Source organism: Macadamia integrifolia, chromosome 6 (assembly GCF_013358625.1).
Source record: "Macadamia integrifolia cultivar HAES 741 chromosome 6, SCU_Mint_v3, whole genome shotgun sequence".
NCBI classification, from domain to species: Eukaryota; Viridiplantae; Streptophyta; class Magnoliopsida; order Proteales; family Proteaceae; genus Macadamia; species Macadamia integrifolia.
Genome location: NC_056562.1, coordinates 31948843 through 31961190, shown reverse-complemented (window position 1 = coordinate 31961190; position 12348 = coordinate 31948843). Strand labels below are relative to the sequence as shown.

Genomic DNA, 12348 nt, shown 5'->3' with positions numbered 1-12348 from the left:
AAAAAAAGAAAGAAAGAAAGAAAAAGAAAACACACACACACACACAGAGACAGACAGAAAGAAAAAGAAAACTGAACTCTTATTGGAACCGCGGTTACCCATATACACTTTAAGGACAATTTTGTTCATTTGAGCTTGCTAACTCCTTGATCATAGATTTTACAGAGAAATTGCTCATACTGTCTAAGCCCTTGAATCAATCTTCTTGTTCTTTTGATCCTGTTGCACCAAAAAGAGGTCTGAATGCAGAACAATCCATCAATCTTGATACAAATTATACAATCAGCTCCTAGCATAGTTGTCATGGCGTCTAGGCAACCCAAGGCGTTGGAAGGGGCCTGGATGCAAGGCTACACCAACAAGAAGACCAAGGCAACCAAGGCAACCAAGGCGGTGCCTTGACAACTATGGCTCCTACTGCATGGCCACTTGATAGGGACTGCTGTCTTGAAGGATCAGTTACCCCATTTGTGTCTTTTTCCCTCATGAAAAAATCCACAATTTAGGAGGGGGGGTGGTGAGGGACAGGTGTTTTCATGGACCATCGTCAGTTCAAACTCTTCATCAAAACCTGGACCCTTACAGGGTTTTCAATTTAAGAGATGATTATGGCAACATAAATGAAATGGTTTGATAGTTGCCACAAGGATTTTTCAAGTTTTGAGTCGTCCCCAGTTCATGTTGCAAGTGTTGTGCTTTTCTTCTAAAAAACCCATTTTTCTTTTATATTTTATGTAATGTCCAGTAAAGTCTTAACTGCCAGTTTGAAGCCAGGTAAAGGCTGGTGGATGCATAAGGTTAGCAGCTTGCATTCAGTAACATCTGGCAACTCCTTATAACATGGATCCTGAAATAGCAGCTATGTAAACGTTATTGCGGCATGCCAAATTTAAATATTTTATTTATTTATTTTTTGTATGACCAAGTCAATTGTACATGGGGTTAGATGATTGCCTCTTATCCACCACACGCTTAGATCCTGATGGAGGGCACTGGGGTCTGGGCTAGATGAAGTGGTTGCTTAATTGATTCTTTGACTTTACTGAATTATGTGATATTTCGTCTCAATTTTTGTTTTGGAGGGCGAGTCCATACTTTGCAAGTGCATTTTGTGAATTTGCACTCTCATTAGGATTGAGCACATGTGCCTTTACTTTGACGCTGCAAACTTTTGCAGGATTCTTTTATGATGCATGATGAAGCAGTTCTTTGTGTTGACTTTAGTAGGGATTCGGAAATGCTTGCATCTGGATCACAAGATGGAAAGATAAAGGTAAGTTCTGATTATGAATCTTGGTGGTGAAGTCTTTATCTGTGTCTATGCATGTGACTATGATCAGTTTTGTTGTTATGATATATCCACTTGCCGTTGTGAGAGAGATGTAAACCAGTTTGCTGGACTTTTTTATTCTCTCTGCATGTACGAATGTTTCATGATGCTCTGTTATATAAATATTTTCACTTGCAACTCATGTTTTTTAACCAAATTATCTCATTATGCACATCATGATATGTTATTTAGACTAATGTTGCCAAAGCGCGTAGGGCATTCTAGATAATGGATGTGGCTAATTGCTTAGGCTTCTTGGTGATCATTGATTGATTTGTGTATGCTGAATGTTTTAGAGCATATATGAATTTACTGCTCCTAAGGCACTGGTAACTTCACAAGTTTTAGGCTTTCTTTTTTCTTATGCAACACCGTATGTTGTTATTGAGTTGAACTTACCGTTGACTTTTAAAGAAATGTATTATAGGAGAAAAGGAAAGTAAATGGGTAAAGACAAATATCACCTGACAAAATTTGAGTTGGAATTTTCAGGCCAGCTGAACCATGGACCAGCCTTGTTAATGTGATCTAATCCCTGATTAGTTGAGCCATCTTTTTGGTTGAGGTGGAGACCTGAGAGAGTACATATACGAATTGAATCATTATCCCTACCACTTGAGATTTTTTTTAATGAGTCAACCACCTGGTATTTTACTATTATAATAGTATCTACATCCAATTTATCTATAGTATACATGTTTTAACTTCTTGCACCTTAAAAAACATGGTTCCTAATATTTTTTATGTAAACATATTTCATCACTGGGACAACTAATGGTTTATAATCAATTAGATATTCTAAAATTATGTAGATGATTTTTCCTTCGTATATAATGTGATACTTGGGTGCTTTCTAGTACTTTCTAGTTCCTTAGGAATTATTCAGAAACTTCATGTGAGTGCCTAGTGTAATATTGCTTGGCAATTTGCCTGGTTTGATGCTATACCTGCACAGACACATTCAAATTACAGATGTAGTGAATTAGGGAAATTTGTGTTACAATGCTAAGGTGTTGCTCCTTTTTTAGGTTACCTATTGACCATCCTTCCCCAAAGCCTTCTGCAGTTTGGGTTTGGTCTGTTGGGTTTCCTGATAAAATTCCTAAAGGCTCTGTTTGTTTCTAGGTAAAACCGATGTAAAAGGAAAGGTTTTTGGGTAGAATCTCAATTTTTTACGCAGGTTTTACCTGCAATTTTTCCTTTTACATAATGTTTTGCTAGAAACAAATTAGGCCTAAAGGAAAAGGAAAAAAGAAATTATACATTGAATTTCAGACATTTATCTCCTGATGGAACACTAGCCATCATCCTGGAGTTGCATCGAATAACTTGCTTGTCATTCTACCATGATTCCAAATATTCTTGTTACAAAGTAATCAAAGAAGAAACCAGCAATGAAGAAGAGAAAGAAAAGAAGATAATGGAGAAGAAGAGAACTACCGATTGGAAGTATAAATGTACCCTTAATTATTGTTCACCCACACATGTACCAAAAACATATATCTATGTCTAAAGACTCTAAACTACCCTTACACCTGCAGTGAACATTTCTAGACCTTACATTTAATTTCTTAGCACCCCCCTCAAGCTAGAGCATATATATCTCCCATGCTCATCTTGGAACAACTTTGAAGGAATACATAACAAATAAAAAAAAGTCATCAACCTGATCAACAGAGCGAACAAAAGTAGTGGAAATCAATTTCCTCATCACAGTATCTCGCACAAAATGACAATCAACTTCAATTTGTTTGGTTCATTCATGAGAAACCTGGATTACCAGCAATGAAGATAGCAGCTTGATTATCACAATTCGTATCAATAGGTTTGTCAAAGGAAAAACCAAGTTCCTGACCAAGAGAATTTAGCCTCATCAATTCAACTGCTTTATGTGCCACAACTCTAGACTCACCCTCACTGGATTGAACCACTGTCGCTTATATTTTTACTCCAGATGACAAGATTACCCCCAACAAACGTAAAGTACCCAGTAGTCGACCTCCGATCACCATCAGCGTTAGAATAGCCAATAATATTAAAATGATTTTTAGGTTTATAAACAAGACCTTTCCCTGGAGCACCCTTAAGATACCTAAAAATATGACAAGCTGCTTCCCAATGAGTCTCCTTGGTCTTTTCCATTAATTGACCAATGGCAACAACAACCAAAGATATATCATATATCAGGCCTGGTGATAGTGAGATAAATAAAAGCTTACCAACCACTCTCTTGTATCATTGTGTGTCCAAAAAATCCAAAATCATTGTTGTCACAAGTTCCAAGACAGATGAGGATCCATAGGAGTCTCATAAAGGTCATACACTCTGGACATGTACTTATCTTGGGATAGCGTTCCTTAAAATCATCCCAAACTCGCAATCGATGGATCAAAAAGGTTCCATAACCAGGTTAATAGTTTATCGTTCTCATGCATTCATTCACTATACTCCTTAGAATGAACAGAAGGGGGCGATGATGTTAAGTATTTCCACTTGCCCTTGGCATTGATATATACCTTGACAGCTTGTGCTACAATAAATAATTAGAAGCATCATTAAGTTTTATTGCGGTGATTTGAACATTAACATTATCAACAGAGCGTTTGGAATCACCCATGATAGAAATATAAACTCTCTTCAAAACCAGCACTAGTATTGCAGAAACAAGGCAGAAAGCAATTGAAATATATGCAAACTACAACAAGAAGACCAACAGCAGGTCATGCTTGATCAGTATTCAGTAGACATACCAGAGCAAGACATCTCCAGCAAATAGCGATTCATATAGCTGAGAATGAGAGAGAAAAATACCGACTGTAGGTCACCAACAGGGGCAGCATAGGAGAAATTCCATATCTCAAAATCCAATGAATCTGATCACTGTCAAATCATAGTTGAGTGGAGATCTTAAGAAGGGAAATAACCCCCAACTTTTGATAACGATCCACCGGACAGAGGAAAATATAGGTATGTACCAGAATTAGAAACTCCAAGTGCTAAAATATACGAAACAGCAGAACTTTCAATCCACCAATCCGATTGGATTGAAACTTCAGTTGATGACTCCTTATAGGGCAGAGAAGAACATATCAAAGGATGATGATGATAAGTACATCACCAGGTATGATGTTTCCTAGTAGCAGTAGGAAAACACCAAAAAACTGCAACCGCATGGAGTAGAGATGAATGGATTAAAATGGATGAATCTTCATTCTTCAAGATCAGCTTTCATGATCAAACAAGGATAACAGTATTGCAGCTCTGTTACCATGTTACAAAGTAAGCAAAGAAGTAGTAGGATACTTCCATTCGGTAGCTACATTTTATAGTTAGGTAGAGCTGAGAAATTTTAAATGTACCCTTTATTAATGGTCACCCACACATGTACTAAAAACATAACATATCAATGACTAAAGTACCCTTCCATCTACGCTAAACATTACTAGACCATTGCTAGACCTTATATTTAATTCCTTAACACATGAATCATGCAAGCCTGATGCAACAGACTGCACTTGCCATGGGATAACTTGGTTGCTCTTGTTTTCTGCATTCTACTGTAAGCTCAGAACTTTCAGTTTATATCTGAAGTTGTGATTATTGCAGTTAGCTTATTTGGATGTTAGTTGGACATTTTGACTGAAACAGTAACTACATGTTTCGTGTTTCAGGTTTGGCGTCTAAGGACAGGTCAATGCTTGCGCCGCTTAGAACGTGCACATTCTCAAGGTGTAACAAGTCTCGTCTTTTCTCGAGATGGAACCCAGCTATTAAGTACTTCCTTTGATAGTACTGCAAGGTTTTCTCAGAATTCTTGGCATTCCTTATCCCATAAATTTTTTTTCATGGAAAATAGGCTATAACTTAAAAATATTGTGGTATACATTTTGAGACATATTTGATTATGAACTACCTTCTGTTTCTTGCTTTTTCATTCATACTTATTTGCAGCATTCATTTGTAGTTGCTTTGATTGCAATCCTTTTCCACTTAATGTTAATGCTATTAATATTAGGAAAACCATATTTTTATTGATTGCTAAATTTGAATATAATTTTGTGCACTATTTGATGCAGAATTCATGGCCTCAAGTCTGGAAAGTTGTTGAAAGAATTTCGAGGCCACAATTCTTATGTGAATGATGCAATTTTTACAAGTGATGGAAGTCGTGTTATTACTGCCTCCAGTGATTGCACAGTCAAGGTGATTTCTGCTTCCCTTATGAATTGGCTTAATATAGGGCAACAGCTATCTTGTTTCATTTGTTAGTTTCATGAGGTTGTGATTTCTTCTTGTGGTAGAGCTGGATGTCATGGGGGTGATGGGATAGAGGACCCCAATACCATGTCACTGGTTTAATTCCACTCTGAAAAAAGCACTGGAAGTGGTTTAAAATTGAGTTTAAAGTTTCATTAAATTACTAAATTTTGGAATCTGGTGGCATTTCTGTGATTTGGTCACTGCGAGCTCACTTTTAAGGCTCTTCCTTCTTTTTTGGGTTGAAACCTGGCCATTGAGATGAATGTGTGGTCTCTTATCACATGGGGATGAGGTTAGATCCACCTAACAAGTAGGTTTCCGAGACTCCTTGACAACCAGAATCGTAGACTTGGTATAACAGTTCAGATTCCAAGAAAACTCAATGGAATAAAATCAGAAACTCAGATGTTAATAAAACTGTGGACAGATGTTAACCAAAAGTAAAAGTACATATTAATGGATCAAGCCAATCTGATAGTCAGATTTAAAGAACTGATAGAATTTCAATTCAGCAAGGAACCTCAAATAGGAACAGCAATGATAATAGGGGAAAACTTTAATAGCAGTTGACCAGAGAATCCGATCTGACTTGAGACCTGGTCGAAGACTCTGCTTAAATGATAGAATCAAGCCACCAAATCTGAGTTTGAACCAATGGCTGGATTCTGAGTTCAGGGGGTTTCCTTTTGCCAGTAGGATTCTTAAATCAGAATAACAGCAGGTTTTGATCTCAGAATTGAAGTATTAAAAGAATATTGAAGGAATAATATAATCGATAGCTGGGAGCAGCAACTGAGAATAAATAATGTTAGCAAGATCAAATGGAAGCCACGATGGAACTTTGATTCAATAGATCAGAAATTAAGGAGATTGCAAGCACAGAATACTGACCTGATAATTGATTGCAGGTAATAAAAATAAGAGGAGATGAGAGAATGATAAACCACTGGAATCACCACCAATGGGTTTGATACTTTGATTGGAATCACCACCAACCAGTTCACCGTAGTAGAAATTCTGATTCACCACAGAAAATAAGGGCAGCAGCCATCTTTATTGAAATAAAACGTCTGGTTCTTGAGCCTTTCGGTTTAAATAACTTCAAATACATATTAACCATAGGAATATCTCCCAGCTGATCAGAAAGAATTCTTGAACAACTTAAAAAACAAAACAAAATCAGAATTGAACCCCTAAGTTGTTAGACACGTTTTAAGAGTTCCGATTATCTTGAACTCACACTGGGAGAGAGAGGAGAGTTATAACAGAGTGGAACTCTAGTAAAACTAGTAAAAGTAACTAATTAAAGCAAAACAATACCAATAGAATGCTAAAAAGGTGTCTCATAATGGGGGACTGTTGCTGGTTCACTTCTGAACCAAAAGTGAGTGAACCAGGCCCACAACTGGGTTCATGACACTTGTCAACTCAAGTTGCTGAGTTGAGTCGCTGGGTCGACTCTTGAATTGACTTGCATTCTTTTGTATTATTTGGTACTTAAGTACCTTTGACCTGCATCACGTGGACCCACCTATGGTTCTGATGTGGCAAGTTGTGATGGATACTGAACATCATAGACAATTATTCTTGGCTTCATGCTCTCCAAATTCTTTCTTGTGTACAGTGATTCAGTGAATGATCACAATTCACAATGTGCTTGTTGCAGGTATGGGATGTGAAGACCGCAGACTGTTTACAGACATTCAAACCACCACCTCCTTTACGGGTATTTTTTCTGTTAAAAATTTGCACTTCCTTGAAGTTCTTTTCCTGCCAGGTTGCTTGTATTTTTTTCTTCCTAGATTAGTTTCTTGAAGCTAACTGTCATACGTTTCTTTTCGGACCGTTAGGGAGGTGATGCATCTGTAAATTCTGTCCATCTTTTCCCAAAACAGACAGATCACATCATAGTCTGTAACAAGACATCTTCAATATATCTCATGACACTTCAGGGGCAGGTACCTACTCTCAACCTAGAACTTTGACCCTTTTTTCCCCTTCCTTTTAATGTGTTATTCCTACACAGCTTATGTTGCTATGTGCAACACGTGCAAGTACACTCCAGATTGTTTACAGATCTGTTTTACACTATTACAATAAATTTGTGCTCTAAGGCCCTTATGTTTTCTTCAAACACATTTAACAACAAATAGCATACTTGGGAACATGTACATACACAAATAATACTCCTAATCTGTGTCCGTACAGAGGCTGCAGAGGATTTTGTACGATTTCATTGTAACTGATGTCTATGTTTCATAGGTTTCAATTTAATCCGTATTTGACAGTTTGGAATTTGCTGTGGTGGACTGTTTTATTAACAGTATATATTTTCTATTGCAAATAGTATTGGGAATGAGTTGGGTTCAAGCTTTTGACTTGGAGCAAGGTTGAACTAGCATTTCTCCTGGGAGGATGCAAATTTTATCCTTCTTATGCCTAATAGCAACATGTTACTGGCAAGATATGGAAAAGATGACTATTATGCAACTTTTTAAAACTTGTGCTACTTGGATTCTTTAGTGGAATTGTTATCACTTCAAAACATGAAAAGAAAGATGATTCGTTCTCCCATGGGTCCTACCATCCTAGCATATTTTTCCATTGGAAAATTTTTTTTTTTTTGGTATATTAAATTACTTAGGCGTACTACTCTTCAGTAAAATTTTCCTTTTCATCAACCTTTGATTGCTATTTTTGGCATGGTAAATCCTCATGATGGTTTCTGAATGCTTTGGTGAAGGTTGTGAAGAGCTTCTCATCTGGTAAGAGAGAAGGTGGAGATTTTGTTGCAGCCTGTCTGTCACCAAAAGGGGAATGGATTTACTGTGTGGGTGAAGACAGGTATTACCCAAGACATGCCATTTATTGGCTTTAATTACATTTGGTGTTTCATATTTTTGTTATGGCACATAGCAAATTATCTGTGTTATTTTGAGATTTTAAAAATCTGGGTGATATACTACAGAATCTTACTGAAATTGGGGAATATTTGTAGTTCGGATGCATCACCTTAGGTGTTGCAGTCAATCATGGATTCAGAGCAATATCTTCCACATGGGAGGTCAATTGAGGCTTATATTTCACTGAGAGGTAGGCCCTGACCTCCCTTGTTAATATGTCAAAATTTGGACCTGCCAAACTTTTCCATATGTCCAAATAAAGAGAAATAAAATTGGTGAGAACCGAGGTCCAACGACCTTGGTGCAACGGTAAGGTTGCTCCATTGCGATTTAGTGGTCACGAGATCGAGTCGGAAAATAGCCTCCGTGAAGGGGGGTAAGGCTGCGCGCACATTATGACCCTCCCCATTCTCACAGTTGCAGGAGCCTCCGAAATGGGTAAGAACCACTCTTCGTTTGTTTTTTTTTTTTCTGGTTAACAACCACTCTTCGTTGGAAATTTTAGACTGCTGAAGAAACAAAGGAATGCCACCGATGGTGGACCATATAATTGGAAAATCTGACACCCGACCAGTACATGGTGTCCTCTTTTCATCAACGTGGCTGAAATCAGGGTGTTCAGTGTTGCATCAATTTGCTTTTCATACCCCTGCCAATTTATCGTGCTTATGCTTGCCCCTTGATTTGAGGTTATTGTTTTATTGTTTGTTTCAGTAGTAGATCACCCAAATGATGTCTGTACATTCCAACTTAGCAATCTTATACATGCTCCTTATGGACATGTGACTACATTTATATTAACTCTCATTAATTACGAGATTTGTTTGTTGGAACTCGAAAAAAATTGTAATCATTATCTTATACTACACTTTGTTGTTCCTTCTTGTATGCTACAGCAGAATCACATTTCCATTTTTACATTACAGGAATATGTATTGCTTCAGCTATCAATCTGGTAAACTGGAACATCTAATGAAGGTAAGCATCAATACTTAGAGGCAACTTCTTTTTTCCTGCCCCCAAAAGAAAATTTTAGAAGCAAGAAGGCTGGGATAAATTTTACATCTGATGTCAGCATGGCATACTTGGGTCATCGCCTTGAAATCACTCTTATTTAAATTTTAGATGAACAAGCAGGGGATTTTCTATGTGACTGGTATCTTTAATTGTTATCACTAAAAATGCAAGAGCTCTGTATGTACTGAAAATATTATTTGTGGTTCTCAAGTGATGCAATCCCGGGTTCTGAAAGCCTTAAATTTGGATCGCTATGGGGCTATGGGCCTACAAGTGACAAATAACTCAAGTGAATGAGTAGTGTCAGTTTCATAAATATTCGGAACAGTTACAACCTCTTTTTGGAAGCAAACCGGACTGAGGACTGAATTGTAAATAAATTTAAAAGGGAAGGACTATACTAGTATTTTAGGAAAAGGAAAATGTAAAACAGAAACAACTTCATATAAAGGAATTTTGTGTTCTGCAAATACCAGAAGTGTGTCTTCTTCTTCTTTAATGGTTTCTCAAAACCAGCAGTAAAACTTGTTTGCACGTGAGGGCACTCACCAACAGAGATTCTTATTGGACTGAAACTCTAGGGAGGGAATTGTCCAACCTTGATGGATAGAACCTGCCCGGATGAATATATTTTAATCCGTCTGGAATTGAATCATAGTCAGTTGCAGGAAAAACCAGAAAACAGGGTAGGAATTAGGTTCTTCAGTTTAAGAAAGTTCATCTCAGGTTTACGATTCATTAATCAATATATCTTGAGATCAGAATCTTATATACCAAGTTGGAATGGAAACCAAGAAACAATGAAAGAGTCGTAAAACTAAATTAATGGGTGAAAAGGGGCTGGAAAACAGGGGATCCACCCAGAACTAAAAATAAGAAGAGCAGAGAGAAATAGAAGAAAGAAAAGAGGAGTGCTTAGACCTGAATTGAACAGAGAGGGAGGAAGAGAGAACCAGTTGGGCCGCGGCCAAAAATTCACCTAGTAGCAGACAACAGCCATGTGCGAAATAAACTTTTATTCAATCCCTGTTTGTAAATCGATGGGATACATCCATAATATAAGACGAGAAAAATGAAGACTCCTTAAGTCATAACTGGATTCTAAAGCTGAAACAAACTCTACAACCCATAAACTACTAACGGAAAGAAAAATAATTGTTAAAATTATGAAACTAAACCAAAGAAATTAATGATGGGTTTCTGGAAGTGTAAGATTACTAGGTTCAGAAATCCAATGATACCAGAATCGCAGTGACAGGTTTAGAAACCATATTGCAAGAGAAATTCAAAAACTAAGAATCTGAAACTCAGATGGGTTTAAAATTCTGGTTGAAGGTCAAAAGAGAAATTCAATAACTAAGTTATTCTGGTTGAATAACTCCTCCAAGAACGAGTCTAACCCAATGGTCAGTTATGGAGTTATAAAGTTTTCATATTAGGAATAAGATTCTTTAAAACTAAATTTCAGTATTGATGGCGGATCTTATGGGGTTCAAATCATCAATTGAAAGAGTATTAAACCCCAATGGATTTCAGCAATAATATAAGAATACTAATATGAAACAGAAAAATCAAATCTGATCTTAAAATAAAGTAGAACTAGAAATCCAACTAGAATTAGGAGACTAAGAAATCAGCACAAAAATTAAATTTGGAAACTGTGGGGGTGTTTAGAATGCTAGTTGATTACCAAATATGGAATTAGATTTGGAATCACAGATGGAAACAATGGAGATATTGAAATTTCAGCAAGTAGATTGAGGACTGAATAGAAAACCAGAAAATACTAACTTGAATCAATGATAGATGGACTTGGAAGAAGGGAGGAATAGAAGAAAGAAATGAACCAAGCATCCCACGTGGAACTAGGCTGACATCTCATCAACCATCCTTGGCATCCCACCAAGGGTTTTTGTATCCCATGATAAAACATTCTGAATCCCACTGAATATCAAGGCAGCAAAAGCCAATTTTATTCAATAGCAAAATCAAATGGAGCTCTATGGCTCTTACATCAATATATAGAAAGTAAAAGTGTACTTACAATAGGGAAGGATAGTTGCTTGAAATTGGAAGGAAAGAAATAGAAAACACTATCCATAGTAGGAATAAATGTCTCATAAAACTAAAATTCTCTCTTAACTAGTTAGAATGGGTGTCACACATGATTAAAACTCTATCCAATGAAGGAATAGGAGTTCTATTCATATAAGATTCTGTCATATCCTGAACAACCAAGGAAATAACATTTATTTAATGAAATAAAATATCTCAAACTAAACTAATAACGTAAATCCCGTAATCCTACCTCACTGTAATTTAGGCCCATTATAGGGGGCATATCACAAAGAATACTGTGTTTTATCTGCATCAAATAAATTCCTATCTAACCCTATTTTTATCTGCATCATTGCCATTACTTCGGGTGCTTCTTATCAGCTTGGGTCATGTCTGATGTTACTAAGCTATGTTGCAATACTTAAATCTTTCTTATGAATTATTGTATCTGAAGTTTGGACTTTGGAGCTGCTTATCTGATGCCACACCTAGAGATGATTTTGAAGTGGTTTTGGTATTTTATTTTTTCTCTCATCTCGTGCATATACTTGTACTTCTGTCACACAATTTGCATCTGATCTCATATTCAAATCCTTATTAAGAACAAGATTCTTGAGATTACACCGGATGCTCCATTTAGCTTCTTGAGATTACCCTGGATACATGTCTGGTGGTTTGCAAGAGAGAGAAATCTCATTAGAATGGCCAAATCAATTTTTTCTTTTCATTATTTTTAATATCTACTCATGCTAAAGAAGGGGAGGGGGGGGGGGGGGGGGG

General features: G+C 36.8%; 1 protein-coding gene across 1 annotated transcript in view; it reads left to right on the top strand.

The window, feature by feature from the left end:
• The window catches only part of LOC122081998 (suppressor of mec-8 and unc-52 protein homolog 1), a 21386-nt gene that overhangs the window by 8505 nt on the left and 533 nt on the right, over positions 1-12348 (top strand). The window contains exons 9-15 of the mRNA XM_042649463.1: positions 1178-1273; positions 5002-5129; positions 5407-5533; positions 7257-7316; positions 7441-7548; positions 8334-8434; positions 9420-9471. Of these exons, the coding sequence (XP_042505397.1) occupies positions 1178-1273; positions 5002-5129; positions 5407-5533; positions 7257-7316; positions 7441-7548; positions 8334-8434; positions 9420-9471 (672 nt within the window). The remainder of the gene's footprint in view (positions 1-1177; positions 1274-5001; positions 5130-5406; positions 5534-7256; positions 7317-7440; positions 7549-8333; positions 8435-9419; positions 9472-12348) is intronic.